The sequence below is a fragment of the Nyctereutes procyonoides genome, unplaced genomic scaffold (assembly GCF_905146905.1).
Source record: "Nyctereutes procyonoides isolate TBG_1078 unplaced genomic scaffold, NYPRO_anot_genome, whole genome shotgun sequence".
Classification (NCBI taxonomy): Eukaryota; Metazoa; Chordata; class Mammalia; order Carnivora; family Canidae; genus Nyctereutes; species Nyctereutes procyonoides.
The window spans coordinates 6,481,954-6,501,179 of NW_026575029.1; the positions used below are offsets into that span (position 1 = coordinate 6,481,954).

The window sequence follows — 19,226 nt, forward strand, 5'->3', positions numbered from 1 at the left end:
TTAAAAGTAATAAACTTCGGAGTTGCGGTAATTAGTCTGGTAGATCTGATTAATGCTTCGGGTTTTTGTCTTTCTTTATAAAATCCTAGTCTCACAAAGAAAAAGTTTTCTCGGCACCAGTAAGTATTTCAGAAGTATTTCAGAAAAAGGGTTTCAGATTCCTTTCATTTTTGTATGATGACAGAGGTGAGGGGGAACACTGGGGAAATGAAAAGTTTGGGGTATAACTGGAAATTCATAGCAGCATTAAGTGCTGAATGGTAAGACCATATGGTCATATTTCTTTTGAAGTCTAGGATCAGTTCCCATTATTCACTATAATGGCATCCAAGACTAAACTAAATCTCAGTCTTTAAAATTAAAAGCATTTTGCTCTTGGCTCTCACATCTTCCTCCTTCACAATTTCCAGCATGCTGGAATGTTTAATATATTTTCATAATGCAAAAAACACAAATAAATAAAACAAAAATAAGAGGAGTAAGAACAAAACCCAATGTATTACATTCCACTTCCGAAGCAGGATAAAATGGTACAGAAAGACACATAATAGGGATCGTAAAGGCACTGTTAATACTATTTTTACATCTGTCCAATTCTGTCGGTGACATTCTAAAATGATACGTACAATCTTCATGTTCTACATCGAAGGAATGTGAATCTAATTCTTTTGACCTCGTTGGAATATACAGCGTAGAGAAAGGTTCTGAAATTATTTCTCATTTTAGTAATATTCTAGCAACAAAACTGTCACCTCCCCCCACCCCCCAACCCTGTAAAAATGGACCTTCCTCTATTTGGATATTGATTTAAAAAATATTAAAGGCACAGTCCCACCTCTTTGCCACCAACTCTTCATTCCCTCCCTCAGCACAATCCTGGATATGTTGTGGATGCTATTTTCCTAATGGGCCAAATGTCTTTATCCAGCAAAACATTATAGTGCAATGCCAGCAGAAGTTGTTTTTAAGAGGATTGTGGTTATGGTTCAGTTGAGACAATGTGCCTCTGCCCAGCACCAAATGAAATCTCACCCTGGCTGAAGCTGGATGAAAGGAGGAATATAAACCCTAAACTTTCCATATTCAGCTACATGTGTAGCCTGCCCGCTTGCTTGCTTGCGTTCACACTCTCTCTCTCACTAATTCTATGAATAGATTTTTGTTGTATTTACCACCTTTATAAACATTTTTGAGTAAAATTTTGAGTAAAGCAATTCATAAATTGTTTTTTTTTTAAGTTCTTCCTAAGCCCAAACTTCACAATCTTATAGAAAGTCCTCACTTTAAGAAAGTGAGTATTGTGTTCAGAAGTTGATAGGGATCGCATAGTTGACCTCTGAACAACACAGGTTTGAACTGCTTGGGGTCCACTTATATGTGGATTTTTTCTGGTATGGTGTAGTGCTAAAAATGTATTTTCTCTTCTTTATGATTTTCTTAGAGATATTTTCTTTTCTCTAGCTTACTTTATTAAGAATACAGAATATAATACATATAACATGCAAACATACAAGCATATGTTAACCGACTACATTCCCAGTAAGGCTTCTGGTCAACCGTAGTCTATCAGTAGTTAAGTTCTGGAGGAGTCAAAAGTTAATACAAGGATTCTCAATTGTGTGGGGTGTCAATGTCCCCAACACCCACATTGTTCAAGAGTCAAGTGGGTATATTTTTCCGTGAAAACAATACATAGGAAACCATGACGGAACACATAAGTCTATTAAGTTATCTGTACCTGAGGAACTGTAACCGCCTAATACAGCATGATATCAAGCTAAGGAGGCTGTCTCCTTGAAAAAAAAATGTGTTCAGAATTCCAACAGGGAAAACCTCTCACCACCATTGCTCCTTCCATTAATTTTCTGCTTTTCAAGGTGGGAGGAATTCCCCAAGCAAACCACTGGTGGTCACGTGGTACACCAACGCTCCGTGACAGAAGCCAGGATGTGAGCCATGTCCTGGGGATGCAGGAGCTAGGATTAGCTACTGCCCCTCTCAGACTAACAGGAAAACAGATCACCTTTCCATGTGTTTACTGACCACTTGAGTTTGCTCTTTGGCGAAATGTTTATTCATGGCATTTCCCACTGGATTGCTTGTCTTTCTGTTTTCAATTTGTAAAAGTTACTCTTAGTATATTATATATACACAGAGTCCTTATATATGTCATATGAACTGTAATCATCAGTCCCAATATAATCATGTTGTTTATGGTGTTTTTAACTTACATATAGAAGGTTTTAAATTTTTTAAAAATTAATCATTTAAGCTTTTTTTTTCCACCTGGGTTTTCTGCTTCCATTAGAACGGTCTCCTCTATTCCCAGGGTGTACATGTAGTCTCTGGGGCGGGCTGTGTAGATTCACAACCACATTTTCCTTGCTTTCCTCTGTTATAAAAGCTGGAAAGCACAAATAGTAAATGTTCCTTCTTCTCATGCAGCTAAGCGTAGCCAAGTATAACAGTTCTGAAAAAAGAGATGTAGGAAGACGTCTCTGGGGAGTAAAAAGAAACAGTCCAGAGCAGAGAAGGCCTTCTCACCTTTGCTTTTATTCTGTTTCAGCCAGAAATATGAAAATGCAGCACACATCTGGGGATCCATGGGACAGAGGCCACATGCTAAGGATGGCAGAGCAAACGAGGAAGAAACCTGGGCGTTGAGGGCATCTTTGGACGCTGAACAGTCTACCTCTGGATTTCTTGTTTTGTAAGGAAATCACTGGTAGACGCTGAAGCCATTGTTTAGGGAGCTTCCCACTCCTCATGGATCAAGTCATTCCCACTTTATTCCGTCTTTCAAATTAGCTTCTAGAATTCTTTTTTGCTTTACTTTTTACATTTGTCTTTAATCCATCTTAACTTATTTTTGAATATGCTGAGAGATTTGGGTCCAATTTCATATTCTTCCAGATGGATAACCAGTTGTGCCAGCACCATTTATCAAATCCCACTGAATAGAAAAACCATTTTCTGTTTTATGCTAAATTTCCCTATATACTAGGATCTATTTCTGAAATTTTTAGTCTATTGCACTGATTGACTTGTCTTTATTTATGCCAATATCATAGAGATGTGATTACATTGGCTTCATAGTGTTTTTAAAAAGATGTGCGTTAAGGCCATTTTATCCTCATTATCTGCCTTTTAAATATATTTTTTGGCTACTTTCAGATTTATTCCTCCATGTGAACTTTAAGACCCCCTGTTCTCCAATTAAAAATAAACCCTGACTTCCACACATTTATTTTGGGGGGAGTGATATTCTTATGATATCAGTCTTCCTATCTAAAAACATTGACTGTCTTCCCATTTATTCAGATCCTGTTTTATGTCTTCCAATAACATTTTATAGATCCCTTCATATTAGGTCCCATACGACTCTTATAAAATTTATTCCAAAGAGTTTTATAGTGTTTGTTACTATTAGAATAGGACATTTTTTTCTGACTTCTAAATCTAGCCAATTATTACTTAATAATTACTTAAAAATATTATTTAACATACATCAGGCATTATCCTAAGCAGTTTACATATATTAACTCATTTCATTCTCAACACTATTGATGGAAAACTAAAGGAAATTCTACAATAAAAGAGATCTGAAGCACAGAGAAATTAAGTAATTGGCCCAAGCAAGTTGCTTGGCCAAGATAAGGCACTTGCCACTCAGCTAATGAACAGCAGATCTGGGACTCAAACACAGATCACCTGGATTCAGAATCTATACTTGTAACAAAGCTATATTACCTACAATGCCTATATATTTATCTTGTATTCATCCAAGGTCCACTTTATTTCAAAAAAAATTTTTAATTTCTAGAGACACATAGTTTTTGTATGTATACAATTGATGTATAATTAATATAAAAGCTAATTTTAACTTTTTCCAACATATAAATCAATTACTTAATGTTCTTTTCTTACTTCAATTGCTAAAACATCAAAAACAATTTTGAATACAATTTTGAATATTAATTGTTGGAGAGTAGATGAGCCTTTCTTGTGTTCATGGTTTTAGATCAAATGGTCCTAGGATCTCACCAATTAAAATACTGTTTAATTTTTTTAATTGATCATCTTATATATGACTAAGATATTTAAATGTGTTTTATTCTTGTTTTACTTAGTGAGTTTTAGTTTAATAAGGAATGGTTTCTAAATTTTATCCCAAACCTTTTCATCATTTATTGATAAGATCATGTTTTCCTACTTTGATTTATTAACCTAATTATGTTAATAGACTTCCTAACATTGAAAAATCCTCACATTATACCAAGGATTAGGGACTCACCCAGTTATTAATTTGGCCTAGCCTATTATCCTTTTTATACATTGCTAGGTTCTTACATGCAAATAGTTATTTAGACTACTTTTTACACATATATTGAGAAGTAATTTTGATCCAGACAGCCTCTTTTGTGTAGTATTTTATTCAAGCTAGTATTACGGTTATTGAGGTGATGCCAGCTTCATAATATGAATCTGAGTACTTTCCATCTTTTGCATGTGTATGTGTGGTGTTAAATAGCTTTTTGAACCTTGGATTGAGCTACACTTCGAAGGTTTTGTAAAATTCACCTAGGAATGTAAAATTCACCAAAAGGAGCTCTTTCCTTGGTAATGGTACCCTTTTGGCCTCTTTTCTAATCTCTTCTGAGATAACTGGTCTGGACAAATTTTCTCCATGTTTTGAAATAATTTGGTGTCAATTATATTTTGCTAAGAAAAAATAAATTCCTCTATATTCGAATTATTATGTGGAGAAGTCCCTTTTAGTTGTTACATGGTCTTCGGGATCTCCATTTTTATTCTCATTATTTTTTAATTGGGATCATTAAGGGCTTTCTATTTCCTTGGTCTTTTTAAAGAATAAGCTTTTGTTTGTTTTTAATTTCAGTTTTATCTTGATTATCTCCCTCCTCCATTTCCTTTGGTTTATTTTTCTGCTATTTTACCCATTTCTTAGGATGTATAGCAGATTCCTCTTTGTTGGTCTTTATTTTTTAAGTATACTCCACAATATATTTTTCCTATGATTATGGTTTTCTCTCCCTCTCCTAAATTTTGAAAGCAGAACATTCTTTTCCTTGCTTTCTATTGCTTCTTCTGATAATCTAGGGTTGTCATAATTCACAGAAGGAAAAAGTTTTGTTTGTGTTTCTTTGGGTTACTTATTTCAAATTTTACTGAATTACATACTCAAACAATTTAGACTTTTAAAGCCTCTACTTTTCTGATTTTTTTAATGTTTCTTTTTGTAGCTAAATGCATAATCCGTTTCTGCAACTCTTTTGTAGAATTATGAAAATTTGTATCCTTTCAATCTGCTGGTTATAAATTTCTGAATATATATCTTAGCTGAAAGTTTTTATTAATATTATACAATTGCTTTCTTATTTTTGTCTTTTAGATCTGATGTTGAAGGAGTTAAACCAAAATATCCCCTAATAAATTTATTTCAACAACTTTTTTTTCTAATAGTTTTTGTTTTATAAACTTTGCTACTACATTGTTTAATGGATTAAATAATGAATGAAGGGTATTCATACTTCTGTCTTTTATCATTTACTCTAGGTCCTGTTTATCTCATTCAATATTTTTAATAGTATTCCTATTACTAATCCTACCATTCTTGTTTTCCTTTTGTTTTTTTGTTTTTTTTTTTTTTTTTGGTATTTACCTGACACTTCTTTATCCATCTCTCTGTTTTCAACCATTCTTTTACCATTTTTAAGTCCATTTATTATAAATGCCAATAACTTTTATAAACCAATGGGATAATTCTGTTTGTGTCAAAATGCAGCGCATTTACATTTCATGTAATATGTAATATAGTAGATTTGCCTTCTTTCATCTTGTTTTATGGTTATTCATGATTTTACTTGTTTCCTCTTTTTCCTTGGAGCAGTTTTTGCTAAACTGATCAGATTGCTATGCATTCCCTTTCTCCCCTTGCTAATGAGGTAGGTCTATTGTGCTTTTCTGGGCTTCTCTAATAATTACCTCCCTTTCCTGACATTCATATTCAAATACATGTTTTTCTGTATTACATGAATGCAAGGTAGCAATTATTTCCCTCCATTAGAACTATATTCCATGACTGTTCCCTCCATAGATGAGATTTGGAAACACTTTTACTTTCTTCATCACTTTCTTCCAACTAGTGGATATTGCTGAGAGAAGTGATCAGTTTTGGTTCCAGCCTTTTTTTTTTTTAAGGTCTCTCTTGTAGGGATTCTCATACAATTCCAGTTGCTTTGCCATCATCATTTGAGAATTACCCACAGACGTACATCGCTGTTTCCTCTTCTCTTCAGGGGCAGTGATTCTGATTCAATCGTATCGCCTTCTCGAATACTTCCTTAGATGAAATACGTCGCTGATATGGTCTCTGCACATCCCTAACTATCTTGCACTTACTCTGAGAGATGAATGATGTCTTCCTGCACAGAGAATCCCGGGGACAAGTTGTAGTTCTTTTCTCTTAGTAGACGGCATTGTATTGTCCTCGACTTTCATTGTTGTAGATGAGAAATTCATTAATCTTTTTGTTTCTTTTGTAAGCAACAAGAAAAGTAACTTGTTTTTTCTCTATAGAATCTTATAAAAGATCCTTCTCTCTAAATTTACAAAATGCCTCTAGGATATGCTTAGGTGTGTGTGTGTGTGTGTGTGTGTGTTCTTTTTGATTTTACCTGGAACTCTTGTTTCTTGAGTTCTTTCTTCTACTTGGTCTTCAAAACTATTAATTCGGATTTCATCAATGAACACGTACTCTTCTTCAACTAATCCATCATATTTTTTCATTTGTAAATGATGGCTTTTCTCCCTCCTCCTCCCCCCGCCACCAGCATTTGGTGGTTATTGTTGGTTTTCTTCTTACTGCCTTTTTCTGTACTTAGATTTCTCTAAGTGATGTTGTACTTTTTAATTTAGGTTCAAGTTTTCCTCTTCTATCTCCATTGCTCATTTTCATTAGCTGCTTCCTGATTTGTTCATCTTGCATCCTATCCCACTTCCTGCATTTTGGGTGCTATCAAGTGGCTTTCCTGGGTGCCTTAGCAGTAAGTCCTGTTAGACTCTGGAGACATATCTTCCTCTTCCCTGTTTCCTTGGCTGGTAGTCTCACGATGTTAGACTGGAGAAAATGCATCTGTGTAAGGTTCCCCCAGCTCCAGGGGCCAAGGCAGCCAGCTGCTCCTATAAGGTAACCTTCACTCCTGGAAGGACCATGGAGAGGGAGTTCAGCCTCTCAAAGAAAGTCACAGCTTTCTCCACCCCAGAGCTGTACCCCATTCTGAGCTCTCATCTGACCCAAATGGAAAAACTGTCTGCATCAGGTTTGTCCTTCAGTGCCCTGTAGAATTCTAGAGCTCAGGACGCCTGGGTGGCTCAGTGGTTGAGCATCTGCCTCTGGCTCAAGGCATGATCCCAGAGTCCCGGGATCGAGTCCCACATCAGGCTCCCTGCATGGGGCCTGCTCCTCCCTCTGCCTCTCTCTCTCTGTGCCTCTCATGAATAAATAAATAAAATCTTAAAAAAAAAAAAAAAGAATTCCAGATCTCATCTGCACCCTGGATCACTGCTCAGCTCAGAGGAGGTGAGGTGTTGGTTGATGAGGCATCATTCAAGCCACCGTCATGCTGGAATCCTGGACACATGATTACAGGAAAACTTGGACTCCTTCTCTAATGTTCTTTTGATTCACAAAAGAGGGTTATCCTTGGTAAGAGAGAATATTTGTATAAAAGATGGAAGCAGGATGCAGCCCACTAAGGAGGGACAGCAGTGAAAAATCAGGTCCTGTGGGATCTACTACTACACTTGAACCGGTCTTAGACCAGCAATGGTATGAGGGAAGAAGCAGAAGCCAAGTCTGTGAGAGCCAGGATGGTGGGGCGCTACTGACAATGACAAGCAGGAAGAGAAGGCAAATCCCAGAGCAGCAATAAGGAAAGAAGAGAGTTTCTGGGACCGGAAGCAAGCTGTCAGGAAGACCGGCGGTGAGCCACACTTAGAAATCAACGAGTACCTATCTTTGTCAACCTGCCTTCCTTCTTCCCTTTACTACTCTGCAAATTTATATTCTATTTTGATTTTAGGGATGTAAAAACAGAGACATAATGCTACCTGTTGTTCACATTTAAAACCAGATAACCTTCCTCCCCATTGCCATTCTAGAGATGAAGAGTGAGTGGTGGCCTTTCCATTTAAAAATTCTGCAATTCATGACCCAACACCAATTACTGAATGACTGGTAAACATTTGGGTTAACACTATCTCAGGGGTGTGCTTTTCAGGCTCAGGGTTCTGTGGAACAAAGCATGCTTATTTCCAGACATCACCTTGTTTCAAAAATCACCCTCATGGCCAACATTCCTTGTTGGAGTTGATAAGCATTTTCGTTTGGTTAAGGACACTACAAGTAGTGTGCATAATGCAGAGGAAAAAAGATCTCTTATTTTATCACTTCTCTAAAACCGTGGGATGATCTTCTGCAGCTGTTTCATGAGAAATGTGTCTCAGACCTGACAGGATAAATTCTCTTCAAATATGAATCAAAGAAAATAGTATCCAAGAATGCAAAACAAGCCATTGTTACCCTAACCCCATCACACCTACGGAGAACTCCACAGCTGCTAAAAGAACTATTTCCATCACCTAATAAACCACATGGAGAGACTTAAAAAGAGACAGAGAGAGAGACCTTTGTGAGATCCAGTCAAGTTATACATTATTGTGAATACAAAATCATCTCCAGCTTTACAGTCCCTAAATATAACATGTAATTAACCAGAGTCACCTGCCAGTTGGTAAAGTCACAAAAAATGATTAAAATTAACTTTGATAACAGGCCACAAAATTGGTCAAGAAACATAAAAACATCATATTTCTAGATTTGAATTCTCCATGTAATTGCATTAAGAGGGGTCTCCACTTATGCCTTTCTCTGGCTGAAGTGGCTTTTCCTGTGTCATTCTAAGAATAAGTGGCTGGAGGATTGACAAGTTGTTTTAAAACTCCACGGACAAGCTAAATTAGCATGATTCTTTGGAATTGTTTCAAAGATCTTTGGCTACTAGTAATATTTTTCATTTTTCATTTTTATTATGTGTATGATGTCAGGAGCTGTGGCAGGAAGCACATTTTGTCAATTAAATAATTAATCCCACAGCCTAATAGTCAGTGAGGAAAAATTGACATTTGTCAGGTTCAAAGAAAATGAAAGCCTGGGAGGATTTTTCATTATGCTTGCCTGAGAAAAACATAATCCGATAGCAGACTTTCCTTAGTCATTTCTCTACTACATTTACTGCTCCTGCTACACACATGCCCTGTATCAAACCACAGGAGAGACAAGGTATCTGCAACATCTCCCTCTCGCTCATCCTCTTCCCACCTGTGTATCAAATAATCATATCAGTTTTATTTCCTGAAGGTCTCCCCTGTCCCTCTATCCCCAAAAATGGCCAAAACTGACACCCATAAAACAAGGAGCAAGGCTTACACAGAATTGCCTGTGTTCCACTGTGGCCACTGCACAGAGGCTGGAAGCTGGGCACTTGGGGTGGGACCGGCCCCGGGTTCAAGTCCCAGCTCAGCTGTCATCGGGTGTGGGGTGTAAGGCCTCTCCAGCTGGGGGAGGGGTGCTCCTGGGCCCCACGTCACACCGTGACCGGGAGGGTTAGCTGATCGTGCCCACACCGCCTGGGGCCCACTGAGGAGTGGTGCACATTGGCTATAAAGAGCAGTGCATTCCAGTTATGTTTCTAATATGGCCTGATTTATGAACGTGTCAGGTGAGCTGCAGCCCCGGCCCACACTGCATTCCTGCTCTTCCTCCCTCTCCTGCCCTCGAACCTCCTCTCCCTGTTCCATTCAGCTGCTCCTGACAAGGGGCCTCCATCTGCTGCCTCGCTCACTCTCTTTCCTCCGCTCCCTTTTCTTCTCCCCTCCTTGGCTGGTGAGAAGCTGAGTAATAGGGCTGTTTGGTCCCCTAAGAACTTCGGTTCCAGGGTTTCCACAGATGGTACCACCATGTCATCAGCAACAGCCTGCGCTGGATTAGCGCTGCCTAGGAGGTGAAAACTTCAGCTCGCTATTTTTAACCTGTTTAAGCATCCTTTGTGCTGCCAAAACCAAATGCTTGCTTGGGGTGGAGAGGAGCCTCCTCCACGCATCGCGCCACATGTGCGGATTTTTTTCTTTTAATGGTATTCCACAATGTTTTTTTTTTTTTTTTTTTCCCCAATAAGGCACTAAACAGTTGTTTTTGTTACAAAAAGCAAGACTTCACACTGGGCTCAGATTGCATGCATTTCACAGTACCTACGATTTTCTTAAACTGGTGAAAAATGTACCCTGATAATCTATGTCAGCTGTGTAGACAATATGAAACTAAAAAAAAAAAAAAATCCCTCAGGTTTGGAATTATAAGACATTGTACAAGGACTTCGAGTCCCTTGACTTACCCAGAGAATGATCTCAAAGATATGTTTTAGTATATGTGCTGCCGAAGCGAGCACTCAAAGATATGTTTTATATCTTTCCTTAAAAACTGGATTAAAAGTGTTAAGCTACTTTGCTCCCTTTCAGAAACTACGATACCTGTAATATTAGCAAGACATGCTTTAGGGTGAAAAAAAAATCTCTCCTTAGCCAATCAAAGGAGTCTTCTTTGAGGGAAACGGGTTTGGGTGAGTGAAGGCTATTTCAGTCTAGTTAGGATGACTCTTTCCACAATGCAGAGAAGAAAAGAACCACGGAAAATTTCCAAACCTTTGAATTATTGCATTATTACTTTTTCTTAAATTTGTTTCTGTGCAATACCAAACTGTTAGCCACACTGTTTGCAAGGTGATTGGAAAAGAATGAGTATATTCTTTACATTTGAAGTTTAATTGATTTTTTCCCCTCATTTCCTGATTAAATTCGCTAAGGTATGCTAAGTTCTATGTAAATTGACAGAGCAATACAAATGTAAGAGGATTTTATTTTTATTAGGAGCGATCTTGCCCACATCTCGGAAATGTCTTAGAAGAAAAAAATATAACTATGGATGCAAGATTTAAAATAAGCCGTTGTCTGAAAGCGTGGAAATTGGTAGGTTTAAGACTTGTGAAGTAGAGTTCGAGAAGTCATTATTCCATTGGTAGGATATGCAGGCAGCAAACAGAGCATAAAAATGTCCAACAAATATGTGCGAATGACCAAACCGTAATGGATTATATTATGAGAAGCTAGGATGTTTTAAGGTACAACCTTAATGTTCTAAATTGCCTGCCAGAGAGAAGATTGAACCCTCCCTAGTAGACTCTTCTACGCACAGACATGCCCGCTGATGGGGTGCATTGGCCATGAGATAATTCAGAATAAGGATTCTTACTTTCTAATGGGGGTAACAGGGCTTTTCTCACCACTGTTCCTTTCCCCCGGCATCAGTTCTAACTGTAGAAATAGCGTCTGTGATTACCTTCATGAGCGGGTGAGGGATTCCAAGAGATCTGGGTTTCAAGCAATGCACAGTGGCCGCGTGCAGACGCACAAACCTCACGTATAAAATGTGCACAGTGATTCTCTACATGTGTCGGTACCCCTAGGTGGGCTCAGGGTGCCTGCAGGTGGCTTTCTACCTTTCATCTGGAATATTCTGTGGCCATCTCATACCTCCCCAGTTTGAATCAGAGGACAGGCATCAAACTTGGAAAAGAGTACAAATAATACCTTGACGGGGGGTGGGGGGTGGGCAAAAAAGCGACACGTACAAGTTGGCACCATCTGAGTGTGCTTTGCTTTATGAGGACGTTGACCTACCTTGTCTGGTGTATTCGTCTGTTTCTCTATGAACCAAATCCTTTACTCTGTTTCCGTAAAGCAGCCGCGAGGAATCATGATCAAAAGCTTTCAAGGTTTCACTGGAACTGTAGGACTTCTGTGTAGGTACCCTACACTCCTCATTGTCTGCTGAGGAATTGGTGTACCGCCGCTCTTTCTCTCGTCTGCTCTTGGTCAGCGAGCAGTAGGGCCGACGCTCTTTCACATCCATTCTTCATTCCTTCTGGGTGCACATCAGTCCTTGCTCAGCCCAAATGACACTCAGGGTTCCACACTCATTGGCCTCTCTGCAAAGATAAAAGGTTTGCCCCACGTCAGCATAACACTCACCTAGAAACCAACACCCACCCTTATGTCCTTCTCAATCTGGAAGACGGTGGAAAACTTGCTTCCAACAAAAAAAAATGAAAATTTGTGAAATTGCTGTAAAATACCCTGTAATACCAGCAAGTGAGGCATACCTTCTGTTACTGAGAGTTATGGACCCTTGTTTCAGCTACTGTAACTGATTTTTCACATAAAAAAAAAAAAAATTAAGCCCAAGATCAAATTTCACTATGGAAGCCAGCGAAAAGTTGGCCTCAATATGTTTGTTAAATTTCCCACAATGGGACAATTTTTCCCTCACAGCATTTTCTCCATTCACAAATAAATTCCCTCTCTTTTTCTTACAAAGATGTATGCTATTTTAATTCTTTTGATTTTTCTTTAGGAGCAGGAGCAAATTGGGAACTTCTTGGAAGTGAAACTTTGTCAAATACATTGGACATTTTATTAATTTTTGGAAACACTTTTTCTTCGGTGGGTATAATTTTCATGTTTCTAGAACCTAAACATCTTCAACTATGGAAGAAGCTGATCTTTCTCTTCTAGTCCTCTCCTAAGAATGCATTTTCCTCTTTAGAAAATTAATTTAATCTGTGCAATCCCAGGGTGCCTGAGTGGCTCCGTTGGTTGAGCACCTGCCTTTGGCTCAGATCATGATCCCAAGGTCCTGGGATAGGGCTCCCTGCTCAGTGGGGAATCTGTTTCTCCCTCTCCCTCTGCCCCTCCCCCTACTCGTGCATACACATTCTCTCTTAAATAAATAAAATCTTAAAAAAAAAAAAAACCTTCACTATCTGATTTTAAGGCAATTCAAGTGGCTAATTTGATGGGGTAGTTTTTTCCAACTGCCAGTAGCAAGACTAAGTTAGGAGGAGCAAGGCAAATTATGTTTTTTTTGCTTAGCAACTGTCTTTTTCCTGATTTTGCTGAACAGACAGGGGTAAGAGTGACTGAGCCTAAGGAGGGATGGCTGTCCAGGGCTAATCAGCATTTTATCTTTTAATTTTTTAAAAAGTTAATTTATTTAAGTAATCTCTGCACCCAATGTAGGGCTTGAACTCAGGACCCCGAGATCAAGAGTCGCTTGCTCCTCTGACTGAGCCAGCCAGGCGCCCCTGCAGTGCATTTTTAATAATCCTCCTTTTCTTTATTCTTTCTCATTTGATCTATTCTCTTAACTCTGAAGATCCCCAAAGGCCTCCAGTGTTTGCTCTCACTCCACTCCTTCTCCCCTAAATTCACTTTTTACTGGAGTGATTCCATAATCAACTTGAAACTAATGATTTCTGGCGGTCCCAGGTCTTCTCTTTGGTTCTACATCCTTAGGGCTGCGATTTCTCTTTAGATATTTTCTCCCATGGAAAATCCCTCTCCCAAGGACTCTCTCCCTCTCTCTTGATCCTTGCCTATACACATCACACTTCTCTTTAACATACTTTCAACATGGTGTCTTGGTGTTGACTCTGACTCTACCATGTCGGCTCAGTTTACATCTACGAAGTCAACAAGTCTCTAGTCTGTCTGAGCAACATTACAACTCCTCTACCTTTCACTTTCTGCTAATTGTCTTCCATCCCACTATCAGGAGAGTGGTGAAATTCTGTGCTGGAATGATCACAGAGTTCCAGAGCCTGCGCTTGGAAAATCTGGACCGCTCATCTTGCTACCTCTTTATCCAAACTGTATCTTCTCCTATCCCTACTGGCTATGAAGGGTTACCTCACATGGGCTTCCACACTTCTGTGCTGTTGTCCTGAGCTGAGCTGTTACAAGTAGTTGCTAATATTGCCTTGGCTGCTGAAACATATCTTGACTTCCCTACCTTTTTGTGATTTTTCCATGAATCTGATTAAATTAAAAAACAATAGTTTTCACTGACCCCTTCTGATTCATTGCTCTATTGTTCTCTTTTTAAGTTCTTCCAAAAGCTCCTAATAGAAATTGGATTTCTCTTATTGTAGCTTTCCTTTAAGACAATAAATAATTTTAAGATACCATAACAGGAATATTTTTATACAACATGGTTAAAACAACACATCAATTCACTCTTTTTATTTCAGAGAAAAAAAACAAAAGCTACTTAAGGTCAATATTTATTGAATGACTATCAAGTATTAAGCTCTCTTTCATGTGCTGAGGACATCCCATGAAATAAAACGATGTCCCTGCCCTCATAGAGCATACCTTTAGTGAGGGGGAATCAGGTACATTTTTTTCTAATGAATACATTTGTGAATACATATGTGAATACATATGTCTGAGTTCAAGAAAAATCTTGTTTCCAAACCGATGATGATCTCGATCTCTTTGGAGGAAATGCCATATCAACTCTGATAACTAAATGATCATCAAAAAGCTTTGAATTGACTGGATAAATATCATAATTCAAGTATTTTTAGTAATAGAACTTTGGGATTTGAAATTATTATTCAGTTTTAAAGTTCCAGTTTTTGCCTTGAGTTGACGACCATTTTAAAATAAGTGCTGCTATATACACACATTTGTATGCATTTTTATACTTTAAAAATGGACTGATTGAAACAAGAGGAAATTGGTTTTTTTTCCTCCACTACATTTTTCCTTCAGTTAGTTAGACCAGGCACTGGTAAACTCTAGTACACCAGCCAAATGTGACCCATGACCTATTTTGGTAAATAAAGTTTTATTGGAACACAGCACATGCATGTATTTACGTACCGTCTTTGTCTGTGTTCATGCTACAAAGACAGCTGAATGGTTGCAACAGAGACTGCAGTGAACTGAATTGTGTCTCCCAGAAAGATACACTGAAGGCTTCATCCCTAGTATCTGTGAATGTGACCTTATCTAGAAATATGGTCTTTATAGTTGCAATCAAGTTAAGATGAGGTCATACTGGATTCCAGTGGGTCCTAAATCTAGTGACTGGTGTCTCTTACAGAGACAAGACGAGGAGATTTGGATACAGAGATATATATAAACACATAGGAGAGTAGACCACATGAGGACAGAGGCAGAGGTTGAGTTATGTAGCTCTAAGTGAAGGAACACCAAGTGCCATAAGCAAATGGCAGAAGCTAGGAGAGAGGTATGGAGCAGATTCTGCCCAAGAACATCAGTGAAAGTATGGTACTGCCAATACCTTAATTTCATACTTTTTGCCTCTAGAACTGAAAATATAAAATTCCATTGTTTTAAGCCACCAAGTTTGTGGTAGTTTGTTACTGCAGCCCTAGGAAACCAATGCAGAGATCTGATGGCCTGCAAAGTTTAAACCATTTACTCTCTGGTCCCTTACAGAAAAAAAATTACCAATGTCGAGTTAGACTATTCATATGTCTATTCTGTCTTTAATTGTCCCTTTGAATCTTACAATGCAAAATGTATTCTCTATTATATAGCCCGTGTGATACAATTTCACGATCTTACAAATTAGATAATCAATAAGTTCTTTAACGTGGTAACACAACTATGGATCATCAATAGTAAAGATGCATCCTTACGGTGATGTTATCAATGTTTATAAATCAATATTAATTAAATGTTGATAAATGAGTAATAAAAAGATAATTGTAGGTATTCTTGAGCTTTAGAATATCTCTAGCACCAAATACATGACTTTTCTTTATTTTTGAAGCAATTCTGAAGTGCCATGAATGATAAATCAAGAAATAGTATTCATATATACCATCAAAGACAAAAGCATTTTGATCTTAGAGATTCCAAATATAAAAAGTCTTTTGCATCTGTCTCTCCATTTTTGTACATAGTTCAAACTCTTCAAGGAGTTAATCTACGCTGTAATGTTTGCAACCACTGATATGCTTCTGATGGGAGTCAATGAGTTCAATATGACTTCAAAAGGCAGTTTTCTGCATTATCTCCTGCACTTATAGCTAAAGATTTGAAGGTTAAAAAATGCAGTTGCTTAAGTAGTGCTAAATTGTTGAAGCACTTTGATGGTGATTGCACAGTCCTACACAGGAAAGGGGTCCCTATGCACATATTCAGCATAAAGCATTTAATGAATAAGATCTTAGCTGCAACAGTGGGCAAGGCCTTCGAAAAAATAAGGAAAAAATATTAGAAATAAAGTTGATCAAAAAGTTCTGATTCAATTTGCTACAACATGTATATAACAATATCAAACTGATTTGATTAATTTTCATTAGCTCCTTGAAAAACAACTCAGTTACTAACCATAGCACACCTCTGGAAAACACAGCTGGTCTATAAGGCAAATTCTATTATTTGGTTATTGATTTTTTTTATCAATTACTTTTTCCGCAAAATATTTGATTGACTATAAATGAATGGGCAGGCCACCAGATTTAGGGTAATCATATCCTCTATTTCAGATATTTTAGTTCAACCTGCTTTGAAACTTGGTCAGAGAACTTAACAGTCTTACAATGCTTCAGAACATGTTCCCTAATTCCAAAGAAACATTCTTTAATTGTACTTTTAGGAAGTAATCTGATTTTAATCGGACTTAATATGATTATAATTTATCAGGCTTATAACAAACATCCCTAGAATCATCTGTACTTCCAAAATTCCATGAGCTTAGGTGTCTAACTAGCAACTGAAATAAAAACAAATATTCAAACCCAAAGGATTAAGTAACCTATTGGTCAAATTCACTCATGCTCCCACTTTTATTTCTTTTCTGTAAGAATTACAAATTCCTGAATGTCACTTTGAATATTTTCTGCACAGACTGTCCTCTTTATAATAGTTTGAAAAAGCTCACCCAAAAGAATAAGCAGATTTAAGGAAAACATTAATTTACTCAAACACATTTTATTTTATTTATTTTATTTTATTTTATTTTATTTTATTTTCAAACACATTTTAGATTAAAGATCTAAATTAAGCTAGTTGTACACAATACCAAGGAAATTTTACCTTTTGTTACTCACAATTCATATTTTCCCTAATAAGTTAGCATTTATGATTTATTACCAATTATGTTAATCAAACAGTAAATACAACTTTGCACACCATAAGAATTTCTAAGTGTTTCCTTTATTGAATGCTAGACTAATGTCAATTGAGCACAAGAGGAAATCAATCACTATTGTTCATTTTAGAGTAAATCTCATTTCCTGAGGCAAATTTACAAATCAAGGAATTAAAACAAGTACAAAAATAAAATCATATTTTGATGATTTTTTGTAATGCTAAATGCAAGTACAACTAAAATTTGAGCTTACAGTTGTAAATAGAAGAATGTAAGTGAATTGCGATATCCTGTTTGAAGCACAAAGTTAAAACACAATCAAAACTGTGAGAAGAAATATGGGGAAGAGGAGTCTGCTAGGAGTAACAAAAGTGATGCTTGTTGAGAAGATACAGGTACAGAAAAAAATAAATATAGTGAAAAATTAGTGGTTGAGTAGGTTAAACCAAGGCAAGTTTCTTTCTTTCTTTTTTAAAATTTACGTATTTATTTATTAGAGAGAGTAAGTCGGGGGAGGGGCAGAGAGAGAATCTTCAAGCAGACTCCCCGCTGAGTATGGAGCCCGAACTCAGAGCTCAATCTCTCAACCCTGAGATCATGATCTGTGCTGAAATCAAGAGTCAGACGCTTAACCAACTGAGCCAACCAGGCACCTCAAGTCAAGTTTCTTTCTTTAAACATGACATTTGAAAACAATAAGTAAGAGCAGCCCTGGTGGCTCAGCAGTTTAGCTCTGCCTTCAGTCCAGGGCATGATCCTGGAGACCTGGAATCGAGTCCCACTTAGGGCTCCCTCCATGGAGGCTGCTTCTCCCTCTGCCTGTGTCTCTGCCTCTCTCACTCTCTCTTTCTCTCTGTGTGTGTCTCATGAATAAATAAATAAAATCTTTAAAAAAATAAATAGAGAGAGAGAACATAAAGTGTGGTCTAATTGAGATGGAGCTAAAAGAAGACTTCTCTCTCTTTTTTGTTTTAAAGATCTTATTTATTTATCTGAGAGAAAGAGAGAGAGCGAGAGAGAGAGAGAGCGCGTGAGCACAAGCAGGGGGAAGGGCAGGCAGAGGGAGAGAGGGAGAAGCAGACTCTCCAATGAGCAGGGAGTCCCTTGCAAGGGCTTGATCCCAGGACCCTGAAATCATGACCTGAGCTGAAGGCAGACAGTTAACCGACTGTGCCACCCAGGCGCCCCAGAAGACTTGTCTTAAATGACATTTAGGTTGAGACCCATAGGATAAATAAGATTTAGCCTGGTCACAAGCATGTGTGTCACAGGAAAGAGGTTGGCAGCATAACAAGCCAGGTTAACAAAATAACCCACTCAAACAAATGCTTGAGGGCAGAGAAGAGCTTGATGGACAAATGCCAACAGGGCTGGAGCACAGTGAATGAGGAGACACGAGTCCAAAGGAAACTTGCTGGCCAGGCCTAAGCTGTCTCATTCATAAGCGCATCAAAAATGGTGACCACTGGAGAGCATGAAACAGGACACTGCCACGATCAATCAGATTTACAGTCTGAAGAGATCCCTCTGGCTTGAGTGTGGAGAACACAGAAGAGGGAGACATCTGGAACAGAAGTGGGGAAGCGTGTTGGCAGATTTTTGTGTGACTCCAGGAGAGAGAATGCTAGCTCAGACTAGGGACAGTGAAGATCTGGAGACACGGGCTGAGATGAGAGACAGACATGGCATCAGCAAGACTTGGGATGGGCTGAAACAAGAGTGAGGAACAGGGAGGAGCTGAGAAGGACTGGTAGATTGCTGGCTTGAGCGTTTGGTGGAGAGGGATAGCTCTGAGATGCACAGAGAAGGCTATTCCTAAACATCACTCAATGCACACTCTCAATTCATGCTTTTCTTTCATTTAAAACACAGAATTATTAAGCAGTAATATGTGTTCTTTGTGGAAACCAGAAAAATACATATAAGTGCCTCCCCTTCAAAAACAAAACAAAACAAAAAAAAAAACAACCACACATTAAAATTACTACTCTCTTAACATTTTTGGACTTTTTCTATATGTGCATGTACATGTGTTTGTATGAAGATATGTGTGTGTCATATATATATAACATAGATGATCTTATAACTCATTTCTACTTAACATTGTGAACATGTTCAT

General features: G+C 37.9%; 1 protein-coding gene across 1 annotated transcript in view; it reads right to left on the reverse strand.

Moving 5' to 3' along the window:
* LOC129503545 (teneurin-3-like) overlaps positions 1–19,226 on the reverse strand; it is a 184,991-nt gene that overhangs the window by 16,345 nt on the left and 149,420 nt on the right. Inside the window, exon 2 of the mRNA XM_055315683.1 lies at positions 11,818–12,125. Coding sequence (XP_055171658.1) covers positions 11,818–12,049 — 232 coding nt within the window. The 5' untranslated portion in view covers positions 12,050–12,125. The remainder of the gene's footprint in view (positions 1–11,817; positions 12,126–19,226) is intronic.